The 21,781-nt window shown below is 49.1% G+C and overlaps 1 protein-coding gene across 1 annotated transcript in view; it reads left to right on the top strand.

Moving 5' to 3' along the window:
- The window catches only part of LGR6 (leucine rich repeat containing G protein-coupled receptor 6), a 212,203-nt gene extending 195,882 nt beyond the window's left edge, over nucleotides 1–16,321 (top strand). Inside the window, exons 16-18 of the mRNA XM_065403144.1 lie at nucleotides 478–638; nucleotides 13,905–13,985; nucleotides 15,084–16,321. Of these exons, the coding sequence (XP_065259216.1) occupies nucleotides 478–638; nucleotides 13,905–13,985; nucleotides 15,084–16,321 (1,480 nt within the window). The remainder of the gene's footprint in view (nucleotides 1–477; nucleotides 639–13,904; nucleotides 13,986–15,083) is intronic.
- The last annotated feature ends 5,460 nt before the right edge of the window (nucleotides 16,322–21,781 follow it).

Here is a 21,781-nt window from a genome sequence, read left to right as displayed (position 1 = left end):
CCCACCTACTCCTGCCCTGTGCTGCCTGAGTCACTTACAGCAGGGCAAAGGATGCAGAACGCCCCCCCATCCTGGTTTAGTCGCGTTTTGCACCGACTGCACCGAGCGTAGGGCAATGGGAAATCAGGCCCTTGGTTTCACGAACAGTGACGTGTTACATTCTCAGCACACACACAGAGAGAAACCTCACTGAAAGGTTGCAACGTAACATAACGTTGTTTCTTGGACTCCAGAACGATAACACACAAGAATCCAAAAAGCAGAGAGAACAAAAACAGGCTGCTCCCTAAGGCACAACTCTTCCAACCTGGCTTTTAAGCTGCCTCTTTCCAGGCTGATCCACATTGCAGGCTTTGCTATAGAGCCCCATTGCTTGCAAGCAGGAGCAGGAAACTCTCCCCACTCTTCAAGCGATAGCTTGCAGTTCCAACACAGTCCACATGAAGTAGCTAAGAGACCTGCTTTTCCCCTCCCTAGAATCCTAGAAGTGCCCTATGCCTACCAGTGCTGCGCCTATGGAGTCTGTAGCAACTTCTTCAAGGTATCCAGCCAGTGGGAGACAGAAGACATGAGCCCGGAAGATGAGGATACCCACAAGAGGAGCATGGGGTTGTTTCCGGGTCATGCTGATAACCACTGTAAGTAAATTAGGCTGAGCTGTGATCAATTCATAGGCCAGGTTTGGCTGTATATTTGGGCCTGATTCTGCATTCTCTTACACTGGGGTACATCAGGAAGAACTCCAGCGAAGGCAATGAATGGTATTAGATCAGTGTAAAATAGAAGCAGGCCCACAGTTTTCCATGTCTGGCTGGTCAGGGGGTGTATCATTTCCTGGATGCTGACACCTTGGGCTGCAATCAGTGTCACTGTCTAAGGGCCCAGTGGAGCTAGGCTGGAATCTCCAAAACAGCCTGGATTGGACAGAATGGCCTGGAACTCGTCAGCAGCTGGGGGGCAGGCTCCCTGGTGGCCTCACATTTAGGAAAGAGCAGTCCCCTCCCACAATTCTTTTACTTTCAGGACTATTTCTCCCCTCAAACAATCTGACCTGAGTTAGTGACTGGGCCATCTGGTCATCCTGTGACAGTGCAACTGCCAGGCAGAATGCTGATCATACAGCGTCTCTGTCTCTAATGTAACACACCAGATAAGGACGCCGCTCAGGGTGAATACTGCTTGTAAGAGAATAAAGAAGGACAAGAAAGCATAAAGCACAGAACTGGAACAAGGATTGGAAATCACAGAGGATACAATGAAAACCAATCCTTTTGTGCCTGGCGATCAAAACATCAGGCAAAAGTGGCCCACAGTCAGGCACGAATAAAAGGAAACACTGCTCCATCCGGCAAACACTGTCAGCCTGTGGGCTCAGATGAGATAAATACTGGGGCTAGATTATGCAGGAGTGATAGCATAGTTAAGGTTGAATGAAGCTTTCTGTTTCAGAGCCAGTTTTTCAAAGCACTGTAAAATGCACATAGAATCATAGAATATAAGGGTTGGAAGGGACCTCAGGAGGTCATCTAGTCCAGCCCCCTGCTCAAAGCAGGACCAACACCAACTAAATCATCCCAGCCAGGGCTTCATCAGTTCTGACCTTAAAAACCTCTAAGGATGGAGATTCCACCACCTCCCTAGGTAACCCATTCCAGTACTTCACCACCCTCCTAGTGAAATAGTGTTTCCTAATATCCAACCTGAACCTCCCCCACTGCAACTTGAGACCATTGCTCCTTGTTCTGTCATCTGCCACCACTGAGAACAGCCTAGGTCTTGAAAATTGCTGTGCCCATGAGAGCCAGGAATAGAGTTGGTGAGCAAATTTGGGGTCATTTGGTACAGTGGATCAGCAGCTATAGCCTCCTCCCCCTCCCCCCACTGAAAAAATGACCAGCCTCTAAGATGTTCTGGTTCTGATTTATGCCCAGAGCTGGAATGAGAGGTACATATATGCAGGAGCCACATAAATTGACATCAGTAGACATCCCCTGATCTCATCTCGTGAAGGACACCAAAAGCCAGCTGCTGATTGTAATATTTCCAGAGTTATTAGACTGGCTGCATAAAGTGCTATGCAGGCTGCTGCAACCCAGATCCAGTACAGGAGCATGTCAGTTTCAAGACCATTGGTTACAGTGCTCTAAAATTGACAGGCGCATTCAGATCATCTTGAAATTTGGTGTGCCGTTAGAGAGCCTGGGGTAGAGTTTGTGGCGTAAATTTGGGGTGATTTGATCAGGCAGGCTCCCAAGACACATTCTCCTCCCAAGTGACCTGTCTCAAAGTACTCCCGAATGTACATGCTTAGGCAGATTACCTTGAAAAGAGCTTTAGGGTGCAAAGTTGGGACCATGCAGTCAAGGGTCTCCTGAGATAAAGCTCCTCCACACACACCCAAATGACCCGCCTTTAATTAACAAAGTGCTCTAAAACGTACATGCACAGCCCAATTTGCCTGAAAACTGAGGAACCATGGGTCAAGCCCATGACTTCTGCCTTTGTCACTCTAAAAAGCTGCCGTCGTAGGTTTCACCCTGATGAAATGCATCAGTATTCTCAGGAATCGATGTTTGTTGCGCACCAAGCAAACACTGGCAGCTTCCCCCAGCAGCGTGAGCTGGATCCTTTGGTGGAGGCGGGAGTGGGAGGGGGAAACCTTCTGATAAAGGCGAATACAAATATGAGACCCACAGTTCCTGTTTAGCTGCTGATATCCAAACCAACAGAGCGAAGTAAGAGCATTTCACAATGCAGCCGGGAGACTGCTTGATTTTTTACGTGTTTGTGTAAATACGTGACCCCACACACATTGACTAGTTATGGAGTCACTTGAAAGGAGAAACAGAAAAGGCTCAATCCTCCTTCTGGGCCAACAAGTGCCCGGTGTGTTAGAAGGGGACACTACTCCCCTACCCCTAGGACTGCTGTGCACTGAGCCGGTCTCCTGGCATACAGACCTGCCAAATGGATGATACAGTAGCAGGTGATCAGTCAGACATAAAGGACCCCTGGCCATGCCCCCTGCACCAGCAGCAGGGAGGGAGGTGGCATAGGCGTCCACTGGTGCTGTGCCCTTGTACGCTGAGGCCTAATGCTCGTTTTAGGTGCACGGTCTGCCGGAGGTGCGGCACCAAACAGTTGTACACAGTGCAGAATCCGGGCTGTGCCTTTTTTTTGCAACTCTAAGGAGAATGCAGGGTCCACCCTTGCCTTGCCAGGCATGCTGTGCTAACCCAGAGCACGATTAATGCTTCGTTGAAAGCATGGTTCTATCCATTTTTATGTCAGAAGTTGCTATGGTGCCCTCTCCCCTGGGCCAGGAAGTGAGAAGAGTTGCTTAAAAAACCAGAACTGCTCAATTCCCAACTGCAGGAAAATCTGAGATTTCAAAATTTCATTTAGCCCCAAAGAGGGACCAAAAGTCCAAATCGCCTCATTTTTCACAAAATGAACTATTCCAAACTCTTGCCTTTATCATTTTGACCATATTATATATTAGAAGAACCATTTCAACTTTTATATTACATTGTCAATTATAGTATCATAACATTCAACTCAAAATGAAAGGTTTGGGTAATTTCCCATAAAAATGCTGACAAAATCGATACATTCCCCCCAAAAATGTTTCCATTTAATGGGCTCGGCATTTTCCAGTGGAAAACATTTCCTTTGGAAAATTTGCTAGAAGGAACTTTTGGAACAAAATGAATAGCTAGATATGGAATGGAATGGGTTCCCTAGGGAGGTGGTGGACTCTCCATCCTTAGAGGTTTTTAAGGCCCAGCTTGACAAAGCCCTGGCTGGGATGATTTAGTTGGGGCTTTGAGCAGGGGGTTGGACTAGATGACCTCCTGAGGTCCCTTCCAAACCCTGATATTCTAGATGACCTCCTGAGGTCCCTTCCCACCCTGAGAGTCAATGATTCTATTATATTGGTCTGAATTATGGGTATACAGCTATGAAAATGGTCCATAGACCTCACATTATTGACCAGGGCAGTCTGTACCCCCTCCCCCCTCCGATCTATTGGAGCCTATGAATAAGCTTCATTAGTGAAAACTAATAAACTTAGCTCTTGTGAGTGCGGCAGGCCCAGGAATCATGGCAAGCTGGGTAGTAACACTGAGTAGGTGATGTAGAACCACGTGTTAACATCAGCGCTGCAGGAACCTCTTCGCAGCCTTGTCATTTTTTCCATCATTAATGTGTCCCATACTTTAACAACATTGGTGCACGCATCTGGGGCGTTGGCCCAGCGAATTGCAGCCGTTTCAATGAAATGTAAAATGAACTGGCTGTGCTGTGAGTGTCAGCGACACTCCCTGCAGATCCCCACCATTCAGGGACTAGCTTTCTCACTGCCATTTGAGTCATTTGATCGCTCAGTGGCTACTCTGTCGTGCTCCGATCCTGCCGGGGGCTGAGCGCCCGGAGCTCCCGTTGAAGTCAATAAGAGTTAAGGGTGTTCAGCACCTCCCAGGAGACCCTGAGCTGGATTAGTTCCAACACCTTTTAGGGTGTTTGTAGGGTATTAGGACCAGGAAGTGAAGCAGAACAATTCTGAGGGATGAGACTCTTGGCAGCCCAGAGGGAGGAAGAGCCACCTAGGCCTATGCTAAATGCCTGTCTGAATAATTCCCATGGTCTGAAGGTGCAAAGATCGTGCATGGACTGTACAAGCATGTCCTTAGCTAGGCGTGGCCCTGGCATGTCTCGGTCATTAAACATTCAATAATGGACCCTTGCGTCTCCAGTGAATGACTCACTTTTGCTCATGTGAGTTTTTTAAACACATGTATAAATTGCTATTTTAACATATTAGTAATTGTTTTATTCCCAAGGCCTCCTGTGTGGCCTTCAGCAATTGTAGCCAGGCCTTGTTACATGAATTTAGAAGGACAGTACATTAAGTGCCTCAGTAAGGAGGAACAAAGCTCTCCGCCCTTCCCCCCAGAGATTAAGCTTCTTGCTTAAGAGCAAATAACCCAGGATTTTTGCCCAGGATGTAGCAATGGTGTGAAAGGCAGGAAACTGGCGCCGTACAACCAGATTGCTCCAGGCAGATGGGATCTGCTAGCCATGGTAAGCAGTCGACCTAGGAGAAGGGACTCCAGTTTCAAACCAAGAGCATCAGACTTGGCCAGCTGGTGTGTAAAAGTTGTGCCAGTCACACGTGCTCTGTGGGTCTTTGTCTCCAGAGAGTATTTCAGTACAATGCTAGGGCGTCCCCTGTACGAGACAGGCAACTGCTTCACCTAACAGCTGTGGAAAATGGGAAAAGGCCACCGCATTCTGGGCACATGTGGCTAAAGAAAGGAATCCAAGAACTATGTATGGCTTCCCTGAATGTGGGAACAATGACTGTGAAATCAAGAGAAGTGGCCAAGATGTTGAAAAGGACAGTGCACATTGCCTGTAAACAAAAAGACAAAATTGGAGGGATTGAAATCCATGAACATCAGGGAGGGTTACAAGATAATGTATCAGGGCTCAGAAGCAAGGCGGAATGGATCAGGAATAATCATAGCAGAAATATTACAGGAAAAGGTAGTGGACATGCAAAGGAAGACTGATCAGCTGATAAAAGTTAGAATAGCACTGAACAGAGAACAAATATACATGCTGGAGTTTGGTTGTATGACTGAAAAGAAGAAATTCTGAGAAGATAGCACTGGACCAAGTGCTAAGTGAAGAACCACAAGGTGAGTACTTGATGATTGGAGCTGACCCCAATGGACAGGTTGAGACAGGTTGATGGCTACAACAATTGTCATGGAGGATGAGACTTTGGAACCAGAAGTGAAGCTGAAGGATACTTTAGGGTTAGCCAGAGCCCATGGCCTGAGAATTTAATTACATATTGATCCCAGACTGACTACTTCCTGCCAAGAGGAAGAGATCTAAAAAACATGAGAAACTGTAACGTGATCCCAGGAGAGCAGATAGCGGAGCCACATAGATTGCTTGTCATGGACTTCTGGATGAAAAGGCTACGGGGCAAAAGACAAGTTGTGGAACAAAGGATAAAGTGGTGGAGGCTCACTGATAAGTCTGAAATTTAAGGATGAGGCTCTAAGGAGGTTGGACAATGACCAAACCGATCATGATAATACCAGCGAAGACTGGGGGAAAATAGCCAAACAATATTACAGAAAGTGAACATCTTTGTCTGTGGGCAACCAACAGGAGGGGAATGTCATGGCTAGGAGATGTGGCGATGGTCCAGCAATATGCAGGAAGCAGTAAAGAAGAAGAAGGCAAGGTTTCAATGATGGCAGAAAGTAAGAACGGTGGAAAGTTATGAGGAATACACGCTGGTAAAGAAAATGGCAAGAACCGTGAACGTGGAAGCTAAGGGTCAGGCATGTAAAGCCTCATACACAAGTCTATTAACGAAGGAAGGGGAAAAAGCAATCTATAAATTAGCCAAGATTAGGCAAATAAGCACAGAGGACTTGGAAGTTGTGAAGTATCAACTGTGAAAACGGAAGCATGCTGATGGAAGACGGGGAAATCAGTACGAGGTGGCCACGGTTCTATGAGAAACTGTTCAATGGGGAGGATGTGAAGAAACTGTTGAGGGAAGTACGTGCAAGCAACAACCTTACAAGACCTATCCCCGTGGTGGAGAATTTAGCTAAGTCTAACCCTGCAGCTGGGAGCATGCTTCCCAGCACGGTTACACAGACGCGTACTAGCTCTGCTTGAACTTTCATGCTAAAAATAACAGCCTACCCAGGGCAGCACTGGTGGCAGCTCGGGCTAGTCACCCAAGTACGTACCCACCTGGACCCCCTGGGTCTGTACTTGGGTGGCTAGCCCGAGCCACTGCCCATGCTCCCCCAGCCATAGTATTACTTTAGCATGCTAGCTTGAGCAGGGCTAACACGTGACCGTCTACCCATGCTGGGAAGCCCAATTCCAGCTTCAGACGATCGCCTCAGACAATGCTAGAGATGATGACAGGTGAGAAGGGAGTGGGACCCAATGCGGGACCAGTCCAGGCATGTAAAGCATTAGGCCATGAGGGAGTGGCGATGATAACAAACTTTTTCAATTTAATTCTCCATATTGAAAAAAAGGCCTGATGTGTGAAGGAAGAGCACATCAAGTATCAGATAGGGAGATGTGAAAGAATGTCGTAATTACCGACCCATCAGCTAGGGTTGCCAACTTTCTAATTGCACAAAACTGAATACCCTTGCCCCACCCCATGCCCTGCCCCTGCCCCAAGGCCCCGCCCTTCTCCGAGGCCCCACCCCTGCTCTCTCCATCCCCCCTCCCTCTGTCGCTCGCTGTCCACCACCCTCACTCACTCGCTCATTTTCTCTGGGCTGGGGCAGGGGGTTGTGGTGTGGGGGGGAGGGGGAGGGCTCCAGCTGGAGGTGCGGGCTCTAGGGTGGGGAAGGGGATGAGGGGTTTGGGGTGTAGGAGGGGGCTCCAGGCTGGGGCAGGGGGTTGGGTTGGGCGGGGGTTACAAGCTGGGGCAGGGGGTTGGGGAGCAGGAGGGGGTTCGGGCTCCAGGAGGGAGTTTGGGAGCAGGAGTGGGCTCAGGCAAGGGGGTTGGAGTGTGGGAGGAGGTGAGAGGTGCGGGCTTTGGGCGGCACTCACCTCAGGCGGCTCCCCTTAAGCGGCGACATGTCCCTTGGCTCTTAGGTAGAGGCACAGCCAGGCGGCTCTGCGTGGTGCATGCTGCCTCCACCGGCAGGTGCCGCCATTCCTCCGCCTAGGAGCTGAGGGACATGCCACTTCCAGGGAGCCACACGGAGCTGGGTAGGGAGCCTGCCAGCCCCGTGCCAACCACACTTTTAACGGCCCAGTCAGCAGTGCTGACCAGAGCTGCCAGGGTCCCTTTTCGACCGGGCGTTCTGGTCGAAAACCGGACACCTGGCAACTCTACCACCAACTTAATGAGTCACACGATGAAATGACTGGAAAGAATTATGGAGGAAAACTTCAGGAGGAGTTGGAGTATCAAGCGGTTGACCACCAATTCAGGTTTATGCCAGGAAGGTCAACGATGAATGCAGGTTTGCAGCCTGAACGTTGCAGGAGATACACAGGGAAAGATGCAAGAAACTGCACTTATTAGCCATGGATTTAGAGAAGGCCTATGACAGAATTCCTAGAGAATTGTTATGGTGGTGCCTGCGGCCATACAATCTTCTGGAGACATATGTTCAGACTATCATGGACATGTATGAGGGTAGCACAACAGTAGAGAGCACAGAAGAAACTGCACCAACAGCGAGTCATTCACTGGGAGGGTGGGTATACATCAAGGCTCAGCCTTAAGCCCATTCCTTTTTGTGACTGTAGTGGACACCTTGACTCAGGAGATTAGGGGAGAGGCTCCGTGGAGCATGTTTTCACCAATGACATTAGATTGTGCCATGAAGATAAATCCGAACTGGAAAGGGACTGAGAACTACGGAGGGCTGCATTAGAAGAAAATAGCTGATGAATTGGCCAACAAAAGACTGAATATATGCAACGCTCCATTGAGAGGGACAACGAGAAGCCAGTAAAACAGGGTGGTATTCAGTTCATGTCTGTGCAACAACTTCCATAGCTCGTTCAGTGTTGAGTGATGAATGTGGATGTTAGGAGCCGTGCGACAAGTCCTTGGTGAAATGGAGGGGGTTGATGGGACCTCTATGCTTTAAGGACATGCCAAGTAAACTAAAGAGCAAAGTGATAAATCCATGATTAGGCCAGCCATGATGTATGGGTCGGAACGCTGGCCAGTGAGGAAGAGAGAACAACCACTGCACACTGCCGAAATGAGAATGCTCAGGTAGACGCTGAGTAAGATGAGAGCTGATAGGCTACGCAATGAAATGGTATGAGCCATGACGCAGGTAGCCCCCATCATGGAAAAGCTGAGGGAGTATTACCTGATATGGTTGGTCATGTGAGACAACAAGATATGGGATAGGATGGCCAGAGAGTACCAGAGCTAATAATCGTGGGACAAAGACCACAAGGAAGACTTAGAAAATGGTGGTTTGAGATGCTGAAGGAGGACATGAAAAAGGTTGGTGTCAGCTTAGAACACTCACTGGACAAGAACGCTTGGAGACCAAGAACAAGAGCCACCAACCCTGATGGATGGGACATGACGAAGGCGAGGAAACAGCAGCATATAACAGTTTGCATTCAGCCACTTCATTGCTGTAAGACACCCTGCAAGAAAGGCTGAGGGGCAGGTTTTCAAATGATAACTAGCTCCTTCCATCAGTAGATCTTAAAGCACATGACAAAGGAGGTCAATATGGGGAAACTGAGGCACAGAAAGGCAAAGTGACTTGTCCAAGGTCAACCACCAGGTCAGAGCCAGAAATAGAAACCAGGTCTCTTGAGTTCCTAGTCTGGTACACTATCCACTAAACCACACTGCCTCCCAATGAGCGCTACTTCCATTTAGCCTCCTAAATGTAGTGACCAGGTTTTATTTAGCAGCCATCAGCTTCGAGAGCAGGATGAAATCAGTGGGGTTGTTTTGCCCAGTTGTGATTGGTCTCTCTTAGTTTACAGCTTTGGCAGGAGAAAGGACAACGAAGATGGCAGCAAAAATTAGCAAGGCCATAAAATATAAGCCTCATTTCCTAAAATCAACAGACTATCAGAACTCGTGGGAGAGAAAACATTCCGTCTTTCTGTCTGATGCACAGTTATCATCAATGAAAGGTCACCATTTGCCAGCAGTCACCATGCTATGGTATTTGACATTGAAATTGTCAACTCTTTAGACATATGCTCTTCAGGGCACGGACCATCAAGAATAGAGCTGAGCAAATATTGATTTTTCGGTTTGATGGACAAACCAAAAAGTAAAATAAAAATCAGTTCATTTCTAACCAAAAATGAAACTTTCTTGGGTTTTCTTACCAAAACAAATAAAAAATGAACAAAAATTCTTTTCAGGTTGAATGAAATGTTTCATTTGACCTAAAACAATTTTTTGTTGTTGTTTCATTACTTTTTGGGTGCTTTTTACCCTTTTTAAAAAAAATTAAACAAATTGAATGAAATTTAGAAATGAAACACCATGTCAAAACGAAAAGTCAAAACGGGTTGTTTCCAAAATGTCAAAATGAACCATTTTAATTCTGTCCATTTCTTTTTTTCTATTTTTTTATTCAGCCGAAACTATTCGTCAAATTCAACTAGAATTCCCAAATAGTTTCATTTTGGGGCGACTTTACTATTTGACCAAAAATAATTGCCCATTCTAGTCACACCTGTATGTCTGTAAAACATGTAACACAGTGGGTTCCCGATCTCAGCTGAGGCTTCCAGATGCTAGCATAATACAAATGATAATAAAGATGTGGGATACCGCTGTTCCCCCATACGAAGAGCAGGAAATAACTGAGGGACTTTAGATCCCATTGTGTGGTAACTGTTGACCAAGCTGATTTTGTCAGTTCATAATTAGACTGGCTGCTGTCTCAGGGACCCAACCCAGAGCCCCTTTCTCCTGGCTGTAGAAATTCCTGTTCCTAGTGAATGACTGGACTGGGTAGCTCACTTCTGTCTGGGTGGCACTTTGCATCTGTGACAGTCACACATAAAACACAGACTGGCTTTTTATTCCCACTTGTAATGGATTCTGCACGCATCCTCCATCATCTCCGACTGTGCTCCCATGGAGGCCAATAGGAGTTTTGCCACCAGTTTCAAAGGGAACACAATGGTGCTTCTTTGTGTACTTGGGTTGTTTTGACTAAAGGATGTTTATGGGAACATGCGCCTTTTCCAGACATATTGCCTAGCTCGCCTTCTTAGCACCTCAAGCTAAACAAACAGCAGAAGATCATCTGTCTAGACAGTTGGGCAACACAGCCTCTTCTATCCCGGTTGCTGACATGCTCGGAGCTGTAATGTGGCTACCGTAGAAAAGCAATGCAGCTCATTGCCAGGCCGCCTTTCATTCGTAACATTATTCATAAATTATGAGGTGTGAGAGCCCTGGTTATGGCAGAAAACAAGATCTATATGGAGTGAGAAATAGCTAATACAGAGCGTCACTCTTCGTTAGCTCTGCCCTCTGCTCTACAGATAGCGCCCCAACGCTCTGCTTTCAGGCTCCTGGGATCAGCCCATCAAGCCATGGAATGACCAGCTGAGCGCCCATGCCCAAAGGCTTGTAGGCCTCTTAGCAGAGTCCAAATAAACACATTAGGGGATGTTACAAAACTAAGGCAACCTGCCCTGCTAGAACAGAGCTGGGCACTGTTAGACTATTCCCACTCACTGAGGAATAGCTCATTTATTCCAGCGCTTTCCCGGCTGATGTGTGCCCACGTTCCCAATGAGGAGAGGAACTCCCAGTTTACATTTCCTGCCTTGGTTGGAGTGGCCTTGGCCCAGGACCATCCTGCAGTATGGAGCATCTGTTAAATGCAAAGCAGTCAAGGCCTTATGTACAGCAACGTTCCCAAACAGGAAAGGGCTGGGCCAGAGAAACTGAAGGCTTCCATTGTCAGGGGATCAGGACACAGTGTGCCAGGGCCTGAGAGCAGAAGAAGACTCGATGGGTTTACAAGACTGTAAAGTACAAGGAGGAAATATTTTCCACCCCACTCTGGGTGTTTTCTTGCCAGACTCCAGAACAGCAGCAATATTTTAATGCTTGGGCAAACAGATGAAAAGCAGCCTGTTTTTTCCAAAGCTTCCTGAAACTAAGAAGGCCACAGAATCTGTCGGAGGTGCTGAAGGCAGCACATTATTTATCATTATTATTATTATGAAATAATACTCTTGGCCAAATGTACAAAGTATTTAGGGACTGGAAGATGCAGACAGGTACCTAGTGGGATGGTCAAAAGTTCCTAAGCAGGTTAGGTGCCCATTGGGTTGGGCCGCTAAGCTGCTTAGGCCCTTTAGTAAATCCCACTAGGTGGGTATCTGCATCTCTAGGCGATTATATACCTTTGTAAATCTGGCCCTATGTTCCCTTGGCCATGGCCTCTGCAAACAGCAACAGTTGCTTCTTGCATTGGGCAGCCACCCCCATCAACAACCTCCCCCACCCCACTGCCCCCACATGGACAATCCCATCTCCACAGATCTAGCCCTAGGGGCTTGGCTGAAGAATCTCCCCGAGTCCTACAGGGCAGGAAACATGGGCTGTGGTGAGATGCTCCCAAACAAGGGTGCCGAGAACACCCACAAGGGCTCCAAGCCAGGGTGTGCTAGCCACAGCAGCTCCTCAGCTGGTGCTGTGCGTTGTGGTGGTGCAATGGGAGAGCACTCACCCTTGTTTTGGTGTTTCCATAGCTAAGGATTCGCAGCAATCAACTGGATTATTTGGGGCCAGATGCCATTGATATGTGAGTGGCAATGGAGAAAAGCAGGTCTTGGATTAGCCCACAAGCACCTGATTCTTACACCAGGAAAAGGCCTGGTCCTCAGGGTGCAAGCGTAAAGACTACAACTGCATTCTACCCCTCCTCTCCCCTGCCCCCCCCCCCCCGCCCTTCTCAGCTGCTGCTCCAGCCAGAACAGGAGCCTCCTCCAGGACATCCCACGAGTTGTGATCGGGGTGCAGTTGCAAGGGAGCACACAGAAGGCCAGACTCTGAGTTTATTTACACCTGTGTGCAACCAAGACCGAACCAACCAGCTTCATATTTACAATGGCCCAGCTGAGATCAGAATCCACTGGCTCAGGGAGCTGGGCCACTTGAAAACCCACAAAGGTTCCCGTTGGCAAAATTCAGCAGGACCAACTCCAAATGGTCAAAAATGGGGAGCCGGGCCCCAAACCATGGTGAGATTTTAAATAAATAAATAAACAAACTTTGGGATCTTTGTCTTTGCCTTCCAGTTTGAGTCTTTAGGTTACTATCATATTACTGTAGCACATAGGCATGGGTCAAGACCCCACCATACTTAGATTATCAGCTCTTTGGGCAGGGACCACCTTTTGTGGCCTCCTGCTCCAGGACTAGGGCACCTCGGTGCTCCAGGCATACAACTATAACACTTGCGCTAGGTGCTGTACAAAGGCAGAACAAAAAGACAGACCCTACCCCATCGAGTTGACACTCTTGGGTCACGTGTTCAGGCTTTTCTCCGCTACCAAGAGGGCTAGGAACATCCACTTTTTTTTTAAGGCAAGCTGAGATGCCCATGTAATCACATGACTCTGGGACCTGGGGCTTTAATTAAAACATCAAATATTGTGAGACTCATTTTTAAAATGGTGAGGGGCTGGCTTCCCCGCCAACTCAACAGCCTTCTCCAGAGACATGCACCCTCTGCCCTCTCCACAGCAGTAAACACAAAGGGCAAGCAAGACCGCAACATCCCCTTTAATCCTGCAGGTTGGTCTCACAAACACAGGCAGTGGGAGCGGGTTCGAAGAGCCACAAGAATGATTAAAGGGTTGGAGAACCTGCCTTATAATGAGAGACTCAAGGAGTTCAATCTATTTAGCTTAACAAAGAGAAGGTTCAGGGGTGATTTGATCACAGTCTGTAAGTACCTACGTGGTGAGCAAATATTTAATAACAGGCTCTTCAGTCTGACAGACAAAGGTCTAACAATGTCCAATGGCTGGAAGTTGAAGCTAGACAAATTCAGACTGGAAATAAGGTGTAAATTTTTAAGAGTGATGATAACTTACCAAGGATTGTGGTGTGGTTCTCCAACATGGGCAACTGCTAAATCAAGACTGGATGTTTTTCTAGAAGATCTGCTTTAGTTCAAACAGGAATTAACTCAGGGCAGGTCTCTGGCCTGTTCTAAACAGGAGGTTGGACTGGATGATCACAGTGATCCCTTCTTGCCTTGTAAAATTTGAAAAGCTCCCGGCACCGGCCTGGCACTGACCTTGTGTCCCGGCAGTGTTCTGTTCTGAGCTCATTTTCCCTTTTTCCTTTTCCTGCCTAGATGACCTGGACATGGATGACTTCCAGTTGGAGTTTGAGGAGTCAAAGCTGCACCCCACCATCCAGTGCACACCCAGCCCCGGTGAGCAGTGAGCTGAGGGGAGACCCCGCCTCTAAATAAGACTCAAGGCCCTTCTAATGCAGCCAACTCCCACGTCTTTCCCCCTACATCTCACCACTCGCTACATACACACATAGACCAAAATCCAGACTGGGTCCTGGGGGCAGCAGTGGGATTCCTCTTTCCCATGCTGAAGCCATGGAGCTAGTGCCCTCTCAGGTGGAGAGGAAGGCCTCACGGTAACCCCATCCTTCTACAGAGCTCTTCCCACCTCCAGCCTTTTCCTGTACCAGGTCCCATGCCTAGGAAGGCTGTATGTCCTAGCAGAAGAGGGGATTGGATTGGCCCCATCACACACTAGTATAGGAAGCTGCAGACCAAAGCACCTACCCTGGTACCACACAGAGCAGCAGTGCTTCACATGTTCACCCAAGGCTCCCGCACATGTGGGTTGCTTTGCAGAAGCTAGTCTTGACTTTCCAGGGGGAAATTCCTTCGCAGCCCCAAATATGGTGATCAGTTAAATCCTGAGCATGTGTGCAAGACCCACCAGGCAGACACCTGGGAAAGAATTCTCTGTAGTAACTCAGTGTCCCATCTAGTGTCCCATCTCTGGCCGGTGGAGATATTTGCTGCTAGCAGTTGCAGATCAGCTCCATGCCATTGTAGGCAGTTTCATCGTACCATCTCCTCCAGAAACTTACCAAGTCAGAGTAAAGGGGTGACATTCACACCACACAGCCCGGGGCCATGCACACAGATGCCAGCACAGCCCTCCTCGCTTCTACACTCTCTGTCCTGCTCAGGAATGTTCGCTCCTACTTATATGCATTGTGCTCTTACCCACTGGGCAGCACCAGCACACCCTTAGGCAACTGGGGGGGAGGGGACATTGGGGAAGAGCTCAGGGGTAACACTGGAAGCACAGGGCCCTTGGAAAGTCTCCTGGGTAAGAGGTGCCCTCAGCGGGTCTTGGGCATTTGTTCCGACCCACTTCTGCTTGGTAGTGCTGAATGGGAGTGGGACTGGCTGGGTCAAGCCCTGGCCGGGATCAGGCCGACGTGCCGTATCAGCAACGCTACAGCTGGGTCGATGACTTTGGGCCTCATTTCCTTGCAGGTCCCTTCAAGCCTTGCACTCAGTTGTTTGAGAGCTGGATCATCCGCCTGGGGGTCTGGGCCATCGCGCTGGTCTCAGTGCTCTGCAATGGGCTGGTCAGCCTGGCCGTCTTCGCCTCGCCCAGCTACCTCTCGCCAGTCAAGTTCGTCATCGGCTCCATAGCTGGGGCCAATATGCTGACGGGCGTCTACTGCAGCATGCTGGCCGTGGTCGACGCCCTGACCTATGGGCAGTTTGCCAAGTACGGGGCCAGGTGGGAGACGGGCGCGGGCTGCAGGGCCACGGGCTTCCTGTCCGTCTTCGCCTCGGAGGCCGCCATCCTCCTGCTGACTCTGGCCACTGTGCAGTGCAGCGTTTCGGTCTCCTGCTTCCGGCTGTATGGGAAGTTGCCTTCCTTCAACAGCGTTAAAGCCGCCACGCTGGGCTGCCTGACACTGTCCTGCGCGGCCGCAGCGCTGCCGCTCTTCTCCGTTGGGGAGTACGGCGCGTCCCCTCTCTGCCTCCCGTCCCCCATCCCTGACGGGAAATCCTCCACCCTGGGCTTCATGGTGGCCCTGGTGATGCTGAACACCCTCTGCTTCCTGATCATCACGGGCACCTACATCCGGCTCTACTGCAACCTGCTGAAAGGGGAGTTCGACACCCTCTGGGACTGTGCCATGATCAAGCACGTGGCCTGGCTGATCTTCACCAACTGTCTCCTCTACTGCCCGGTAGCCTTCCTCACCTTCTCCTCCATGCTCAACCTCTTCCTCATCACCCCGGAGGTAATCAAGTCAGTCCTGCTGGTGGTGCTGCCCTTACCTGCCTGCTTGAACCCCCTGCTTTATCTGCTCTTCAACCCCCACTTCCGAGAGGACCTGCGCCTGCTGCGACACAGGGGCCAGACCAAGGGCAGCTGCCCCCAGTCATACGCCTCAGATGACATGGAGAAGAGCTCGTACGACTCCACCCAGGCGCTGGTGACCTTCTCTGATGCCGATCACATATTTGAGGCGTCCGACGCCTTGGGTGTGCACCCCGTCCTGGATGCCTACAGCTTCCCCTCGGTGACGCTCGTCCCCTGCCAGCAGAGGATGGGTGCCAGAGGGCAAGAGAGTGGCTACTCTGCCCGCCACCCCTGCCTGACCGATGACGAGCTGCTGATTTCCTCGGAAAGCAGGGATCCAGCCAGCAGCAGCCTCCGGGTCAGCTTCTTCCCTTCCCCGCCCGCACCGTCCTTCACATCCCACTTATAAACCCCGCGAGTGGCCACGCAGGCAGCCCCTCATCAAATGAGCCAAGCAAGAGCCCCCCACCCGGCCTTGAGGGGACGAGACGCAGGCTGATCTGTGTCAGGCATTGACACGCCCCCACCGCATCATAACCCTGGGCAACAGGCAGCACAGCCTGAGCCGTCATCCCAAGGGCTCAGGGCTTTCATGGCAGGACACAAGTGCATGACTGTACAAAGAAACACTGCGTCCCCTCCACCCCTGCCTAAGAGGGGACCCCCCGAGCCCAGAAAGGGAGCTAGAGAGACCCCCTTCCCGGGGTTTCCCTAGACAGGCCCCTAGCATACCAAGTCAGAGCAGGAGGGACCTGCAGCTAAGGAGCCAAAATGCTTCTAGCCCAGGGAGACGCCCCTCCCCAAGGGAGTGACTCCACAGCCTCTGTGGTGGAGCGGGAGCTCTTGCCAAGCCTGCTGCCCTCTGACCCTACCAGCTATGCCACTAGCCCATACTCAGTCCTGCTGGTCGTGTGTCCTGGAAGAGGACAGGCGAGCGCATGGAGCAGGTGGGAGTGACGTGGCAGCAGGCAGCATCCACAGCGGCAGCAGCAATAACCCATTGCAACCCCACGGCAGGTGGGAGAATCCTCATGCTTAGCACCTCGCGGGACACGTTACAGGCACCCTCCGGTGAGCGCCGCCACGCCCTGGGAGGGGAGTCAGAACTGTGCCTTCCCCATTACGCAGCTGGGGGAACCAAGGGAGGGGATTACGGGCAACGTTTTCAAAAGTGGCTGTTAATTTCGGGCCTCGCATTTGCCCTTCTCCAGGGCCTACTAGAGGAGACTGTGACGGGTTGGATCACAGAAACCCCCTTGGGAGCTGCCACCCAATGTACCAAGACTACCCCTGCTTCTGGTTTCCTTGCCAGCTCAGGACTCCAGCACCCTGTCTTGCTGAGCGAGACACTCCAGTCTGGCTCCAGACACAGACCCAGGGTCTGAATCACTTGCCCCAAAGCTGCAAGTTTACCCGAAAACAGCTTACAGAGGTGTGCTTGTCTTTAGCACTCAGATGTCCAACTCCCAATGGGGTCTAAACCCAGATAAATTCGTTTTACCCTGCATAAAGCTTATGCAGAGTAAACTCGTAAATTGTTCGCCCTCTATAACACTGATAGAGAGATATGCACAGTTGTTTGCTCCCCCAGGTATTAATACATACTCTGAGTTAATTACTAAATAAAAAGTGATTTTATTAAATACAGAAAGTAGGATTTGAGTGGTTCCAAGTAGTAACAGACAGAACAAAGTAAGTCACCAAGCAAAATAAAATAAAATGCGCAGATCTATGTTTAATCAAACTAAATACAGATAATTTCACCCTCAGAGATGCTTCAGTAAGTTTTTCTCAGACTGGACACCTTCCAGGCCTGGGCACAATTCTTTCCCCGGTACAGCTCTTGTTCCAGCTTAGGTGTTAGCTAGGGGATTCTCCATGATGGCTCCTCTTCCTCTCTCTTCTGTTCCACCCCTTTATATATCTTTTGCATAAGGCGGGAACCCTTTGTCCCTCTGGGTTTTCACCCCCCCCCTCACTGGAAAAGCACCAGGTTAAAGATGGATTCCTGTTCAGGTGACATGATCACATCACTGCAAGACTTCATTACTCACTTGCCAGCACACACATATACAGGGAGACTCACAGGTAAACAGCCATCTGCAGACAATGGGAGTCATCAAGATTCCAAACCATCATTAATGGCCCACACTTTACATAATTACAATAGGCCCTCAGAGTTACATTTTATATTTCTAGTTTTAGATACAAGAGTGGTACATTTATACAAATCAGATGATCATACTCAGTAGATTATAAGCTTTGTAATGATACCTTACAAGAGACCTTTTGCATGAAGCATATCCCAGTTACATTACATTCACTTATTACCGTATTTTCTCTAAAACTATCCCAGTTACATTATATTGACTTATCAAGTTTTTATAAAACCATATAGACTGCACAACGTCACAGAGACAACCACCCTTCCACAGTGCCAGCCTTCCAGCGGCACTCACACAGCCATTTGACCCCTTCCCACTGGGCCTAATAACGAATAGGGCCATCTGCTCCCCCACCAGCTGGGATCAGCGGGCGAGTAGCTGACCCATCACAGGCACGGCTGAGCCCGACTCCCTTTAAAGGGCAGTGACAGCTTTGTGATTGCTTGCTTTCGTGTCCAGATCCTCAAAGGCATGTAGGCAGCTAACTCTCATTGGTCTCAATGGGCAGTAGGCCCCCTAAATACCATTGAGGCTCTGGGCCTCTGTGCTTATATGGATAAACCCTTCCAGAGCTGTTTTTCTCGGTTCCTTCTTATTACCCCAAATATGCATCCTCTACCCCGCTCAGGGCTGCCTGCCATTTGTTCTCCTCAATCAGTGTTAACATTGTCAGCCACCATGCTCTGGGATATTGTCTTACTGGAGGTGTTAGTCTGCGGCAAACACAGTCTGCTTTTAAAGGGCACCAGATTAATATCATTCTGATCATTTATTCTTAACCTTAATTCTACCCTATATCAAACACAAACCATGGACACATCCATCTCTCACATGCCTGTACTAAGAGAAACTCTGCATTGGATGTAATGCCTTTAATACACCATGTATATGTTATTGTATGTATATATGATGCCATATATAATATCCAGCATGCGTGCGTGTGTATATTATGTGTATATTTATATATAACCAGTTTCCCTCCCCTGCAGACCATTCCTTTAAATTCCTACACCCTCTTTGTGTATATGAACTGTAAAGCATCCTGTATGAAAGACGCTATAGAAAAATAAATTGTAATTTTAAAATAAGTTATAATTGCTGCAGTTTTCCCCTAGAATGGGGTTAAAAACCCATGACTGGTTGGTTATGTCTCATTAACATTAGTATCGCGCCCAATAAGCTTTTGGGGATACAGAAGAGAAGGTAAAACAAACACCATCTGAGAGAGAACCCTTTGGACTTGGCTAACTCCATTCTGTGTCTGGGATATGTATGTAATGTAGACATGCCCTGAGAGTCAAACTGGGCTCCTTCTGTGCATCTAATACAGAATGCAGAAGCTTTAACACAGACAAGTCCTGAAGGTGAGTGGGGCTAGCAGTAGGAGAAAACATCCCTTTATAGGTAAATTGAACGCATTTGCTCTGGATTCGTTGAGACTCACACAGAGTTCCCCAAGGGAGTTCAGAGCAGAACCACATTTTAATTGTTCAGTGGGACTTCCTGCATGCGCAAGCACTTGAGTGAGGGGAGGTAATTGACTTTCCACACGTTCATCGTCACTAACTACCTCAGAATTGGTACAGGAAGGGCTGTGCCCTGTTCCCCACGTTCAGTCCCTACTGGAGAAGCAAACTCCTGTTGAGCTGTATGGGAAATATTTTGATCAGGGCCGGCTCCAGGCATCAGCTTGCCAAGCAGGTCCTTGGGGCGGCCACTCCGGAGAGGGGCGGCACGTCCAGCTATTCGGCGGCAATTCGGCAGACGGTCCCTCACTCCCGCTCGGAGCAAAAGACCTCCCACCGAATTGCCACCGCAGATTGCGGCTTTTTTTTTTTTTTTTTTGTGCCGCTTGGGGCGGCAAAAACCCTGGAGCCGGCCCTGATTTGGATGCAACTATTATTATTACTCTGTATGGAAGGTGAGGGGAAGAGGGTCACTGAAGCACTACTGAAGCAAAGGCTTTAATTTCCCAGCTGCCCATACGCTGAGTCTGCATGGAGTGGTTGGAGGGGCTCCCTGCAGCTTCTAGGAGAGCAAAGGCCTGAGAATTTAACATGTTCCGGTCCCAACTTCATTGAGGAGTTTCAGGTAGTCAAAGACATGAAGTTTAGGCCTAGAAATTAACAGACTAGCTACAGGGAACTGTTCTCTTTTAAAAATCAAATCTCATTCAACTCTCTCCTGAGGATAAGTTGACTTTGAAGGCCCTGCCCAACCTCTCCTCTGCCTCACTCCATTCCTCCACCTGCCTGTCACTACCTCATCTCCTTGCACTCAGCCCCAGCTGCTGCAAGCACCCCTCCTTTCTCCATCGAGCTCCCATTCACTTCAATAGGAGAGGCTGCAGAATTAGACCCATGGATTCACATTTCCCTTCATGCTGGCCTTGTGTATGAAACAGCCTTCCACCTCTTTTGTCCTTCCCTGCACACTCTCCTTCCCCATGTGCTCTCTGTCCTGTGTTGCCAGAGAAGGGAGTCTCTCTTTCTCCGGGGTAGGTGAAGTGCTAGGTCTAGTTACAGAATTAAGCATGTAGGAATAACATTCAGCATTTACAGTGATTCTTGCTCCATAACTAGGGCTCCTGGAAATTACAGTAATACACAAACCATGGCACAAAGACAAGAATTCCATATTCATCCACATCATTAGTGTCATTGCCCACAAAGGGGTTTCTCTGAAGCATCTAGTACAGCGGCCCCTAAACTTTTCAGGCACTGGGGACACAGCTCCTGGGGAGGGGGGAAGAGGGCACAGACGGGGTAAGGGGGCCACAGCTGAGGGCAGGGCAAAGGCTGGGGGCAGGGCCAGGAGCGGAGCTACAGCCAAGTTCACAGGAGCCAGGGCCAAAGCAGAGCTGGGGGCTTAGCGGGGCTGGGTGATGTTCCCTCCCCGCTCTCTGTGGGGGCTGGCCTAGGCTTTGCCATACCCCCCCACCGCCCAAACATGCCTTCACGGCCCTCTGGGGGCCCGCCCTACAGTATCATCAGAAACAGGATACTGAACTAGATGAGTCTGATCCAGCATGGCAGCTTCCATGTTCCTATTCATAAAGGCTATTAGCCTAGTCGATTTAACATGTATGTCCTGCATAAATATGTAATTTTCTATAGAGCTGTGGCTCTTGTGTCTAAGGCCTGGCCTACACCAGGAAATTAGGTCGGTATAATTACATCGATCAAGGCTTTGAAAAATCCACACCCAAGAGACATAGTTAAACTGACCTAACCCCTGATGTAGACAGCGCTAGGCCGACGGGAGAATTCTCTTGCTGCCTGAGCTACTGCCTCTCAGCAAAGTGGATTCCCTATGCCAACGGCAGAACCCATGCCACTGGCAAAGGAAGCATCTTCTCTGAAGCACGGCAGTTGAGCCACTACAGTATTTTAAGTGCAGACAAGCCCTAATATAAGCTAGTGACAAAGCACTTCCATTCACTAAACTACTGTTTAGTTCAGATTCAGTTTAATGGCCCATTGCAGAGGTGATGTAAAATGGACATTTTCAGGACTTTGCCAGAATTGCTCAACACCCGTAACTCCAACTGAAATCAATAGGATCGCAGTACCGCTGAAAGTCAGACTTCTTACACCTATATACTAGTGCATAAGGGAAGTGAAGTTGGTAAAACTCACATGTTGGGAAGTCAGAAGGAAGTGAGGAATAGCAGTTGCTGCATTAAATTACAATTTCTTACATAG

This window comes from Emys orbicularis, chromosome 4, assembly GCF_028017835.1.
Source record: "Emys orbicularis isolate rEmyOrb1 chromosome 4, rEmyOrb1.hap1, whole genome shotgun sequence".
In the NCBI taxonomy this organism is placed as follows: domain Eukaryota; kingdom Metazoa; phylum Chordata; order Testudines; family Emydidae; genus Emys; species Emys orbicularis.
The sequence above is the reverse complement of the archived record's forward strand: the minus strand, read 5'-3'. Positions and strand labels throughout refer to the sequence as shown.